The 12,360-nt window shown below is 40.6% G+C and overlaps 1 protein-coding gene across 2 annotated transcripts in view; it reads left to right on the forward strand.

Annotated features, from left to right (window-relative positions):
• TENM1 (teneurin transmembrane protein 1) overlaps nucleotides 1–12,360 on the forward strand; it is a 257,419-nt gene that overhangs the window by 226,143 nt on the left and 18,916 nt on the right. For both annotated transcript variants that reach the window (XM_035902110.1, XM_035902112.1), the window contains 2 exons: nucleotides 5,365–5,731; nucleotides 7,408–7,918. In XM_035902110.1, the coding sequence (XP_035758003.1) occupies nucleotides 5,365–5,731; nucleotides 7,408–7,918 (878 nt within the window). The remainder of the gene's footprint in view (nucleotides 1–5,364; nucleotides 5,732–7,407; nucleotides 7,919–12,360) is intronic.

The following is a 12,360-nucleotide window of genomic DNA, read 5'->3' on the forward strand; positions in this document are numbered from 1 at the left end:
GGCCGTGGCATCCCTGCGCTAGGTCCCTCATCCGCTGGAAATAATTGACGGCAAAGGCAGGTTGGCAGGGATACTACCCAAGCCATGATGCCGGAGAACTGGTGGCCTCTGAGCTGCATCCGTAAATGTGCCACAGCTGCTTTCCCAGCCCAGGGTAGAAAACAACGGTCATTAGGCTGCAAAACTCATTTATTTGGGTTTTTCACTGGGGAACGATGAATGCAGAGAGCACAGCATTTGTGAAGTGTGGAGCAGGGACTGCTCCAGCTGAACTGTATAATTCTGAATTTTATAATACACAGTATCAGGAGCATGAGAAACAAAGGCTCCTCCAGTGTGGGAGGAGGCTGTAATCCCACGGCAGGGAAGGGTTCCCCGGTGTCAGACCGCAGGAGCTGAATTGTGTCTCTGTGTGCCATTAAGAAAGAAGCTAAGCTGCTGAGAGGAGCTGACAGTGTCAGTGTCAACAAAAGAGCGAGCCCAGAAGTGAGAGCAAACTGACAGAAAATGATGAAAAAATATCTGTGGTTGTCAACTGTGAGAAAATAGAGAGAAATACATGTAGTGAGACATCCTGTGAAAAGTTCAGGGAAGCAGAACTGGTCTCCTTCAGCCTTGTAAACTACTCGCTCACTCCTGATGGACCGCCTGTGCAAGTCCTTCCTCGGAGCCATTTCTCTTGCAGAAGGAAGGAGAAAGCAGGGTTTGGGTGGGAAGAGTGAAAAATGCTATTTAGGACATGGTGGTGAGTGTTTTGCCTGGAAACAACAGCTGAAGTGAGTATAAGTAAGAGGAGATGAAAAAAGCAGCAAAAGGTCTGGAGGATGCTGTGATCGGGTCTGCAAATGCATATTGTAGAGCTGAATAAAGGCAAAGGTAGCATAAACAGAAGTACTTGAAGCTGAGCGGTACAGATAGGAAGTAATCCATCAGTCAGGACTATCAGAAAAATTTTGGCATGAATTTCATGCTACTATATGAAATTGAATCAAAAGATACAGGCAATGCATGGCAAGAAATCAAAGCAATGATGAAGCCTTTTTAGGGATTGATGCAGCTTCTTTTAATCCATGATAAATGAAATTTATCCCAGTGAAATTTACCTCCGCAACCAAACAGTTAAGCTCTTGAAACCTGCATCTGCAGACGAGGATAATTTTTTTCCTTTTTATTTTTCTTTCTTTGAAATGAACGGTAGAATTTGTTTGATCTGATTTGTTTAAAATAGTACCAAAAATGCCACAGCCGTAAAATGTCATGGAAAATGTGCAGAAAGTTTTAGCCATATGGTCAAAACCAAAAGTGAAACAGTATTCTTCACAAACACTTAAATGTGTGTAGATTGTGCAGGCGTGTATGTTTAAGAAGTCTGTGAGTCCAGGCTCTCCTATCAGTGCTACTTTGCAAAAACCTCATGTTATTTACTTAGTTGTAAAGCTTTGCTGTGGGAAAAATGTTTGAGTATTTCAAAACCAGATAGGTAGGTGGATAGATAGTTATACAAGCACATGCATGTTTTGCAAGAAAGAAACACACAAAAAACCCTACCATTTGGGTCTGAGAGCTATTTAACTACCTAAATGTAGATCTCCCAGTGAAAATTCATTTAAAGCCACCTTGGTGCTCTTTGTGTTTTCCAGAACAGTTGTCATGAAAAAATGTATTAGAAAGCCAGACCAGTAGGTGTTAATTTTGCACTTCTCAAACCAGAGACTGATTATTAGATATAGCTGGAGCCTTTATCTTGACAGTTAAATGCTGAATTCCCAGAAAAGTTGACAAGTTAATACCTATATGCAAAAGGTCTCATTGGTCAAGGGTTCACTTGTTTCGGCAGTGATTTTCATTGCATATACTCAGTCTCCAGTGAACCAAACCAGAACTGTCACCTGAAAATTTCGGTCTGTGAAGAATGTGAGGTACTGACTGCTGCTGAACAAACCTCACCTGTTTGTTTATAATGGGATAATCGGCAATGCCATTTCTGTACACTGCTCAAAAAAAGAACCCATCAAACGTAAGAAAAATCACTTGCAATTGGCACAATTTTGAGTTACAAGAAAAATATGCATAAATGGGAGAGGACTTTTTACTGCTTCAAATTAAAAAATATATTAACTGATTTAATATTCCAATCCTAACTGAGCTTTTGTCTGTGAAAACTTTTTAATAGGCACAGTCATATCTGATGAGAATTGAAGTGCTTCTCTGTAATATGTTTATTGGCTCTGAATGAAGCACAACTGATGGTTTGGTCACAGAAACCTGCCAGAGGGCAGCTTGCTTTAAAAGAAAGGAAAAAAACAGTGACTTTTCAAGGTAACAGTGAACCTGAGGGTGCAGTTACACTTCAGCTTAAGCTGATTTAGATTATTAGTTTTTAGCCAGCAAACTGTCCTGAACCTGCTCTCCGTAGGACTACATAAAACGCTGGCCTTGCTGCTGGGGGCTGCACTGGGGGAAGGCGTGGGGTGGGACTGCAGCAGCCCCAGCTTACACCAGTTTAAGATGCCTTGAAGTCTCATCCTGACAAGAACAGTGCAGATTTTTTCTAAATCTCTGAAATTCTTCTTCAGATTAGGAATGCTCAGGGGGTTGTATTTGTGTATGTTTAATTTTAATTGGCCTATTTCCCCTTTTTCCCCCTCTAGTTGCACTAGCACAAGTTTGCAGTGAGCAGCAGTTGGGTTTTGTGCTGCAGTCTCCAGACAGGTACATGCTAGCTTTAATATTTCACCTGGGACTAAACCCATGCATCCATGACCGCTTTAAACCCAGAAAGGAGAAGCTGTAGCCCATACCTTCTGTGAGCTTTGCAGAGCAGAGAGCTAGGCAACAGTTCTGGGGTAGTAACCAAAATTGCTTAGAAGTTCCCAACTAAAATTTTATTTATTTTTACCATAATGCAGCTAGATTTACAGTTGTGATCAGTATGAGAGCAAATGTGCTTGCAGTTAACAGCTGTTAAGACTAAGCTTTAGGCACATTGCTGCAAGTGAGATAGACAGTTGCCTAAAAGTTTATTCTATCTCAATAAACCAAATCATCCTCAAATCAACCAGAGAAAATGTTGTTTTGGCCCAAACCAGTCCCTGTTTATGTGCAAGACACCAGGCATACCCACACAGTGGGAGGAATTCAAATTATTCACTGGGCAAAGGCAGTGTGGCTGGTCCACAAAGGAAAACCAGATATTAAGACATGGCAGGTGCTATGCAGAGTCAGTATGGCAAAACCAGATAGTTTCAGGCCAAAGTTTTTATCATTAGTAATCTAGTTGCAGGTAATCAAAGATTGTTTTTACAGCAGAGTGATCCATGAAGGAGGCCAGTAAAGTTGAAGGTATGTGTTTCCCATTAAAAATAATCCATTTGCTTTGATAGAGCAATCAAATGTTCTGCATTAAAGGTACATTGCAAATACGGCTTTTTCCAGGTTTCCTGAAGATAGCCTTGAAGAGATTTTTATGCTAACTAAAGAGTTTTATCTGGTGTCCCAGTGACTCTCAGTTGAAGCATGAGCTAACAGCAGTGTGTAAACCAGCCCTAGCACAGCGAGTGGAATCTGGGCAGTCTCACACACGCACAGAAATCAGCACCTTTATGGGAGGAATCTGTTTCCAACTGTTTCACCACATTTATCATCATTTGGAAGGACTCTACCACCTGGTTCAGAGGAGATCTTGAACCCAACAGCATTAGTCTTAATGCCAGTTATTATGCTGTCTAGTAAAATGGACTGGGCACAAGGTGGAATTCGATTACTCCGTGAGCCTTCGTGATTGTGTGGTGCACCACATAACCACGCAGGGTGAGGCACAGTAGCCACAATGCCCTCACTTTATTAAAACATCAATTATCAAACCAGCAATGTACTTCTGGAAATGAGATTATTCAGGAAATACTGATGCCTGAGAAAGGGAGAGACTTGGCCTCCAGCCTAGTTCCTGAGCTGACCCCAGGCGAGCAGGTGGCTTGCGATGGCCACACACTCCACCATATGTTATTCCTCAGTGCTGAGCATTGTATTAGCATCTGCAGTCTCTAAATTCATAGATTGTTTCATTAGCACAGTGGCAAAATGAGCAAAATCGGCAACGAAATCAGTAAACAAAATAATAGAAGCTTCTGCAATATATAAAGCATGTAAAACATTACATTTTAGCCTGCTATTTATTCTCTTCTGATGATGGATATATTTAATTCAGAAAAATTCCACTCAGAGAAAAGCAGCCATCTCTTCACAAAGGATAACAAGCAAAGCGTCCTGAGACAGACAAAAATAGGCTGTCTTGCAATCTCGATGGCTCAGTTGTTCTCTGACCTTTCCATAGAGAAGCTGCAGTCCAAATCCTCCACTGGCCATTAGCTGGTGAGAGGGACCAGTCTCCAATTCAGCGATCCTGCACTGCCTTTTGAGCTTTGTCAACAGGAGGAATTTGAAGCTCTGGCCAGTATGTGCTACAGTCAGCGACCTACATACTGGTTGTCTTTCGGGTTGACAGGCTGCCCCACCTTTAATTGGAGCATGTTTAATTCCTCCGGATCCTGATGCAACAGGTAGCAGAGTGAGGTCATTCTTCTAGCATTTCCTCCAGTGTGGTTTGGAAACTTTGCTTGGTTGGCTCTCTCACCTGCATGGAAAAAGGCAAAAAGCTAACCTTAAATATGAAGAATTTACTTAATCCATGACTGAAATACTGAATTCACAAAGCAAAATCATTGTAAGTAATTGCGGCTTGGCTATTGCGTCATGTGAAGTGTGATATATTGGTGTATTATTATGTTACAAAGAATTAACGGCCTTATATTTCTTACAGCATACAAGTCTTATTAACATTTCTTGTTTAGTAAACAAATTGTAGAAATGTGTCCTACTCTTCTAGTATGTCATTTTCCTTTTGTACTAACAGTCAATTAAAGTGTTAGGACATTGACAACCTCTAACTGTTTTCCACTCTGCCAGTGTTGGCTGCAACCTTGAAACAGTAACATTCAGACCTGGAAAATTTTCTGGCTGATGTTGCATGACATGAAGTGTGTGTTTTTATTTGCATGACTGCATAGGTATAATAAAAAGTTCCCACCTTAGTGGACCTTTGCAAATACCTCTCAGAGGGTGCTAAATTACTTTTCAAATCGAGTTTTGTTCCACACTGGACCTCAACCTCAAAAAAGAGTATGCTTGTTGAAACTTCTTCTGCCAAACCAAATTAAAGGTACATACTAGAGAAGCAGTGCTGGGTGAATCCACCAAGTGCCTTGAGGACATGGTGATCAGAGGTGGTTGAATGAAACTGCCTTACTGTCTTAATCATTCTTTTTTCTTTTTTTTCCCCTGCCTTCCCCTTAACTTTTTTTCCAGGTGCGGTTAGAGTGGCCAACAGACCTCACAGTGAACCCTCTAGACAATTCACTGTATGTCCTGGACAACAACATTGTCCTGCAGATCTCTGAGAACAGGCGTGTGCGAATTATTGCAGGGCGCCCCATTCACTGCCAGGTGCCAGGCATCGACCACTTCATCGTCAGCAAGGTGGCCATCCATTCAACCCTGGAGTCAGCCAGGGCGATCACTGTATCTCACAGCGGGATACTCTACATTGCAGAGACAGATGAAAGAAAGATCAACCGTATACAACAGGTCACAACCAACGGTGAGATCTCTATAATCGCTGGAGCCCCATCAGATTGTGACTGCAAGATTGATCCTAATTGTGACTGTTTTTCAGGTAAGGCAATGGTACTTATTTCCTGTCTCTTACCTGTTGAGATCTCCTGGCAAAGCTGCAGATTAGCAAAGTGACAAGGGGGAAGGAGAGATGAGCAATGATTCAGTTTCCTTGGAAAGCCAAAAAGCTTATCAGCAGCTCTTTGTGGATTTAATCCATTAGATGTAGAGATGTGAATCTTCTGGTTGGCACTGGAGGAAATTCAGGGTGTTCTTAGCTTTTCCTCTTTTGATACAGAGATTACACACCATTCAAAATTAGCTCCAGGTCTGCCTTTCTGTGTCAGCTATGTTTGCCCATGTTGAAGATGGTACCAGCCCCAGTGCAAATTGCAAAATAATGCAAACACATAATGTTCAGAATTTCTTACTCTTTGTGTGTTTTAAACTGGAACAGCCAGTACCAGGCCCACACTGCACCACTGGACATTCTCAGCAGCACAGCTCCCCCTCCATGCATGCACCAAAACAAATTATGGTGCTTTTTTTCATAAAAACATATTTCATAATGGGACAAAGGATAGCATTCCCATATACAGAGGTGTGCAGTACGTTGTCATCTCTAAGAACCACTGTGTTCAGCTCCATAATGTCATCATAATTCTTAAGCCTCCCATTTCAAGTAAAAGGTTAATTACTGGCAAGAAACCATTAAGTATGTCAAGAATGGAGAGGAAAAAATGTAAATGGTCTTTCAGAGAAGGTGGGTTGCTGACCCAGCCTTGTAAAGATAATCAAAGCTTCATGTGCATTGCCAAGTGCTGGCAGCTTCAGTTAGAGCTATGGTAGACCAGTGCTGAAAAGGATCCTGTTCAGGGTTCCTACTGAGGGAAAAACTGCCCACAGTCCTGAAAAATAAAAAACTGTTGCAAATCTAATGATTGTGCCAGTGCTGGGCTGGTGAAAGGCAGGGTCAGAAGAGTAGCTAATCTGTCCATCTCCAAAGAAGCATAGGGTGTGCTCAAAATCTCCACCAAATTTCATTTCTCAGTCAGAAGAAGGGGAGCAATACAAACAGTAGTATGTTTTTCTCTAAGAGTGAGTTTTAATATGCTTTCTTGCTAGTTACAGAAGGTCCTGCTCATGTAAAGCATTTTGATATGCATATACAGCCCATGATAATGCAAATGTCCTCCTCAAACCTTAAAATAACACAAACCAAATAGAATATGAAATGATACTGGAAGGGGTGGTTTCTCAAGGCACTTTTCAACTATTATTCTTCTTTTGTTTTCCTGTGGTGTTGAGTTTTTAATAAGTATAAACTAATCTTTGCTTCAGTGTCATTTTAGCTGAATTACTGGGGTTTATTTTCTCTTTGTATTATTTATAACACAATTCTACTTTTAACTACATGCCAACAGACAAATAGTAGGGAATGAAACTTCAGGTGTGATGGTTTTTTTTCCTTTCACAATTTTGTCATTAATGCTTTCCTGAGCAGCAGGAAAGGCCTTAGCAAAAATGGTATAAATTAGATAATTTATATTCTTGTTTGTCTTCACTGAGACTGATTTAGAATGGCACCAACCTTAGATAATATGGATTTAATGAGTTGGAAGAAGATACTGCTTTATTGACCTGTAAATGATACTGAGGACAAGCAGTGTGTCAGGCTACGGGGATCAGCTTAAATATGGACACTACAGATTACTCAAATTACCATTTCTCCTCCAGGTGATGGTGGATATGCCAAAGATGCAAAGCTGAAAGCACCTTCTTCTCTAGCAGTCTCTCCCGATGACACACTCTATGTAGCAGACCTTGGCAATGTTCGCATCCGTGCAGTCAGCCGAAACAAGGCTCACCTCAGTGACACGAATATGTATGAGATTGCGTCGCCAGCAGACCAAGAACTGTATCAGTTCACCATCAACGGCACCCACCTGCACACACTGAACCTCATAACAAGGGACTACATTTACAATTTCACCTACAGCGGGGAAGGCGATATTGGCACCATCACCAGCAGCAATGGGAATTCAGTTCACATCCGCAGAGACACGAGTGGGCTGCCCCTGTGGGTCGTGGTGCCGGGGGGCCAGGTGTATTGGCTGACAATAAGCAGCAATGGAGTTCTGAAAAGAGTTTATGCCCAAGGCTACAACCTGGCTCTGATGACATATCCTGGAAACACAGGGCTTTTAGCAACCAAAAGCGATGAAAATGGATGGACAACTGTGTATGAGTAAGTCCATGACATTAAATGCCTGATGTAAGGAACCCTATTTTAAATGAACATTGCAATTCTTTTTAGTCAGTTCTAGTAATTTGAAAAGATGCTCTGCTACTAACACTGCTACTAACTACAAACAAGTAGTGCTGTTGCACGAGCTTTTACAATGGAACACTACCATTTCTTAAGTGTCAAAACCAAAGTCATACGTAAAAGCTCTGTACGTAGTGCCCATTATGTGTAGCAGAGAGTGCCTGAAATTATACTTCATTTGCACTTTATTATTGTGAATCTGTTTCTCTAAATGAAAATACGATTGTGGAATTTTTTGTAACTAAAGAAGTAGAGGTAAGCTGTGATATGAATCAGGAGTTTGCAAAATTCCTGAGGAAGGCAAAAAGAGGAAAATGAGCATACTCATCAGAGAAGGGAGTGTTGCAAAGGAAATTTGAGAATCTCAGTGGAAGGAATATTCAAAGACAAGAGTGGTCTTATCTCTATCAGCAGGGGAAGAGGATATATAATAACAAAAGAGTATGTAATAGCAAAAGGCTATATATAAGGGTAGTAATAATGGCCTTGTAGGCAAGACATTCAGGAGCCCTTTGACAGGACTTATAAAGAGCAAGACAAGACAGTTAAAGAGTCAGTCAGAACATCCCACTCCGGTCCCAGAGAGAGAACAACCCAAGAGAAAGTTCATTTCCAATTTATAAAGAGGTGTGATGTACCAGGATTTCTCATTATTTATAATTAATTGTCATAATCCCTGTTTGACGATGTATCAAGTGATGGATGGAAATCATATGTTAACATTGCAGTAATAGTTCAGAGTCTTCAAGGAGGATAATAATGCCTGCTTTCTGTGGAGCACAGGAGTTCATGGTCAAAAATGAAAAGCCATCCAGGTGAGGAATGAACAGAAAACACATTGAGGAGAATTCAGTTACCACATAAGTCACCTGGAGAGGTAGTTGAGTCACCATCATTACAGGTTTTTAGAATTATATTTTCTTGAAATGGAAGTAGGATAAAAGCAGAGAAAACTGCTGCCCAGTGTGTGGGGTTTTTTATTCAAGGGGTTGGTTTTCCATCCTGCCCTCTATTACTCTGCCAAAGACTAAACTGATACGGTGGACATAAGTATAAACCATTAGAGAGGGACGTTTTTGACAATATGCAGGAAAACAAAACCGTACAGGGTCTTCCTGGTTCGGTTCTCATTATCATCTATTGATACAAATTTAAATTACCTTGCAACTAGACAAAGTTCATTGTTGTCCTGGTGCTGTTTAAACACTGATCTGAGCGTTACCTTTTATAAGCAGAACTGACTTAAAATACATGCTGCTTTGTAATAATTTCAACACTGAGAATGATCCATTTAAATCCCTACTTGAGGACAGCAACAATCCAGACCATGGACCAATGACCCTTTCAAAAAGCTCCAAGTCATGCCTGTTACTTCTTAAAATGCTGAACACCATGCATTGTTGCGGCGCCTCGATTGTATAGAGAATGTCAGAGCAGATTATTTTTAGTTATGTGCTTCTCAATCTTGGTATTCTTCCTCTGTCCCATTGACATTGAGTGTAAACCATTCCACATAATTATTGCTTGTTCCTGTTGTCTTCTGGTAAGTTGTTTGTTAAAGTATGACTCAAGCATAGTAAGATCTTTTAAAGGACTTCACCTGTTTGTAAGTGCCTCCCGTTGTATGTAATACAGATTTCTTCACAAAGAGATACCTATGCCTTGATGTATATGATTAATACAAAGAAATTGTGCTAAATTAAACAGGTTTTCATACCTTCTCAGCTTTAATGGCAGGCTAGGTAACACTGTCCTCAATGATGCTTTGACTTGTCCAGGCTTTGCACGATCATGCACTTTTGCCAGTCTAGATCAGTCAGTAGAAATGAACGGAATTACAGTTGTGTTAGCATTACAAAAACAACAGCAGAATTAAACAGTGAGGTCAAGTCATTAATATTTATGTTCAGTCCAATATTTTAAGTCATCTTCATAATATGTTACAAATTCCTGAATGGCTGATACACAAAATGTCACCCAGTCTGACTGTAATCAGCGCTGTGCTGAGTAGATGTGCTTTCAGGAGGTGCTGCTCACCTTCTGCCATAAATAGGTCATGTGGTGTGATGGACCTTAGTTATCCTTTAACCAGACATTATTTTCCAGACAGGTCACTTTCTGATGTGACGCCCGCTTTCAGTTTGAAAATCAGATTTTTTTTGAAGGCGTTACTTATATATCATTTGCTTCCTATATGAACATAGGAGCTAAGAGAATTATCATATGAGCAACTTTCAAATTGCTTGGAATCATCTCTGTTTAAGATAGATTTGCATTCACATCCAAAAGTTCAACCCATGGCACTGTCAAGCTGAAACAGGGATGAGTTTGTTTAACAACACGTATCACACATACTTGGGAATATGAGCAAAGATAATGAACTGTTCAGAACATCTACCTATATGTCAGATTCACTCACAGAGGGCAATTATTAAGAGGTGGAAAACCACCTACAAAAGTACTTGTCATCCATCTACTCTAATCTGATGGAATGGAAGTACTGAAAGAGCTCTTGCATAAAATTATAGCTAATGTACAATTTTCAGTCATCTAGATTTTTTTAATACTGTATCATTAAAGCTGTAAAAGGGGAGGGGGAGCACTGGGCCTCTATTAAATCAAGGACAAGAAAACACCTGCAAGAAACAACTCTCTCTCCAAAAATTAATTAGACCGCTTTCCCTTTGAAATGATATAACTCTTAACTGTGCTACACATAGAAATGCAAATGGATTGTGAAGCCGTATCCCCAAGTGTGCATTTCAAATATTGGTGAGCACTTCCTCATGTGAGTACTGAAATCAATGCAATTATTTGCATGATTAAATGGTCACTGACATGATTAACAGTGGCATAACTGGGCCCCAAATTAACATTAAGAAATATGTCATGATTCTGCCCCTATTAGTATGGGTCTAGCATTGCTCTGCAGGAATTGAGTCCCAGTGTGCTGCTATTCATCATGTGAAAGGTGGCAGAACCCATCCTCGGAGGGCTGGGTTTCTTGGAGCAATCTGGAATAAAAAAAACCCTTTCGATGGTCACACTGTGGAATCGTTACTGAGATACTAATCTGCGTGTTCTCCTTGAAGTCAGTGGACCTTCTACATGAGTAGGAGCCCACTGGCATGGGCTCTGGTCTCATTATAATTCATACCACATCTGGCCAGCCATCCAGTAACAGTTTATCCCATTTTGAGCTACACAGGGAGTTTTGTGTCTCATCATCAGCACTACCAGCAGCAAAACTGGATCCTTAGCAAAGATGGATCCCGAGTCTTGTGCACATTCCAATAAATTGGTTGCATTTATGCCATCAAAATGCATGATTTAGGGATTTTTCTATGGTGCAGTAGAAAATCCAAATAGCCTAGCAAGCTGTCGTATCTGTTTGATCAAGCAGTAAATGAAATATAACTGCCCAATGTTCATGGAGTGTTCTAATGATGAAAACTAGTGATCTGAGTCAATTTTAATCGCTGGGTGTGGCACCCAGTCAATTTGCACAGAACCGGCGTAAGGGTGGAATGTAAATAAGTCGTGTGATGTATGTGAGGGCAGTAGGAGGTGAAAGAGAGAGAGATTATGTTGTATTTAACATTTGATTAATTTATTTGTCAAAAAACACAAGATGGTCACCAGTTCATCCTTTAGTGTTTTATTTGAAAAGAACAGCTGCTCTGTTTTTCCTTTTTATACTGGGGGGGGGGGGGAAGAGAAAAATTCCTGGGTTTTTTCACCAATGCTTCTTGTGACGTATAGATTTTGTCTGGCTAATTAGGGGGAAATAAAGATCCTAAGGAAAAGATGCCAACACATTAAAGTGAAGGACATAGCCAGGTCATCTGCTGATGTGAGTTGGAAGAGCTCCATTGGAGGCTACCCCAGCTGAGGATATGTTTTGTGAATGAGGGGTGACAGTAATAAAACATGAAAACTTAATTATGCTTTCCTACCTGCACAGATAGGCGTCTATTTTATGAACAGGAGTTGGTTTTACTCATGCAAATACATCTGCAGTATCAGTGAGGTGTCTTGGATGAATAAAACTGTGGTAGCGTCAATAAGGTTTTTAAGATGGAAGGCATTAATATGAAACAATATCAAGCACCAAGCAATGTTGTGCATTGTTTTCTGTGTGAACCATCAGAAAGAACAAATATATCTTGTAGAACTGAAAAGACCCGTTAGAAACACTGCTCCAGAGCTTTTGAATTAATTATTGACTTTTTCATAACATGGCCCGAATCACATAAGGCACCTTAAACGAAAAGAATTTCTTTAGCATTGATGAAATTTAGGTGAACTGAAATGTGGTGCTCTAGATTCTGGTGCTGTTACTTGGGATGAGAAGTTCCTGC

Source organism: Egretta garzetta, unplaced genomic scaffold, assembly GCF_000687185.1.
Source record: "Egretta garzetta isolate BGI_Z169 unplaced genomic scaffold, ASM68718v1 scaffold411, whole genome shotgun sequence".
NCBI classification, from domain to species: Eukaryota; Metazoa; Chordata; class Aves; order Pelecaniformes; family Ardeidae; genus Egretta; species Egretta garzetta.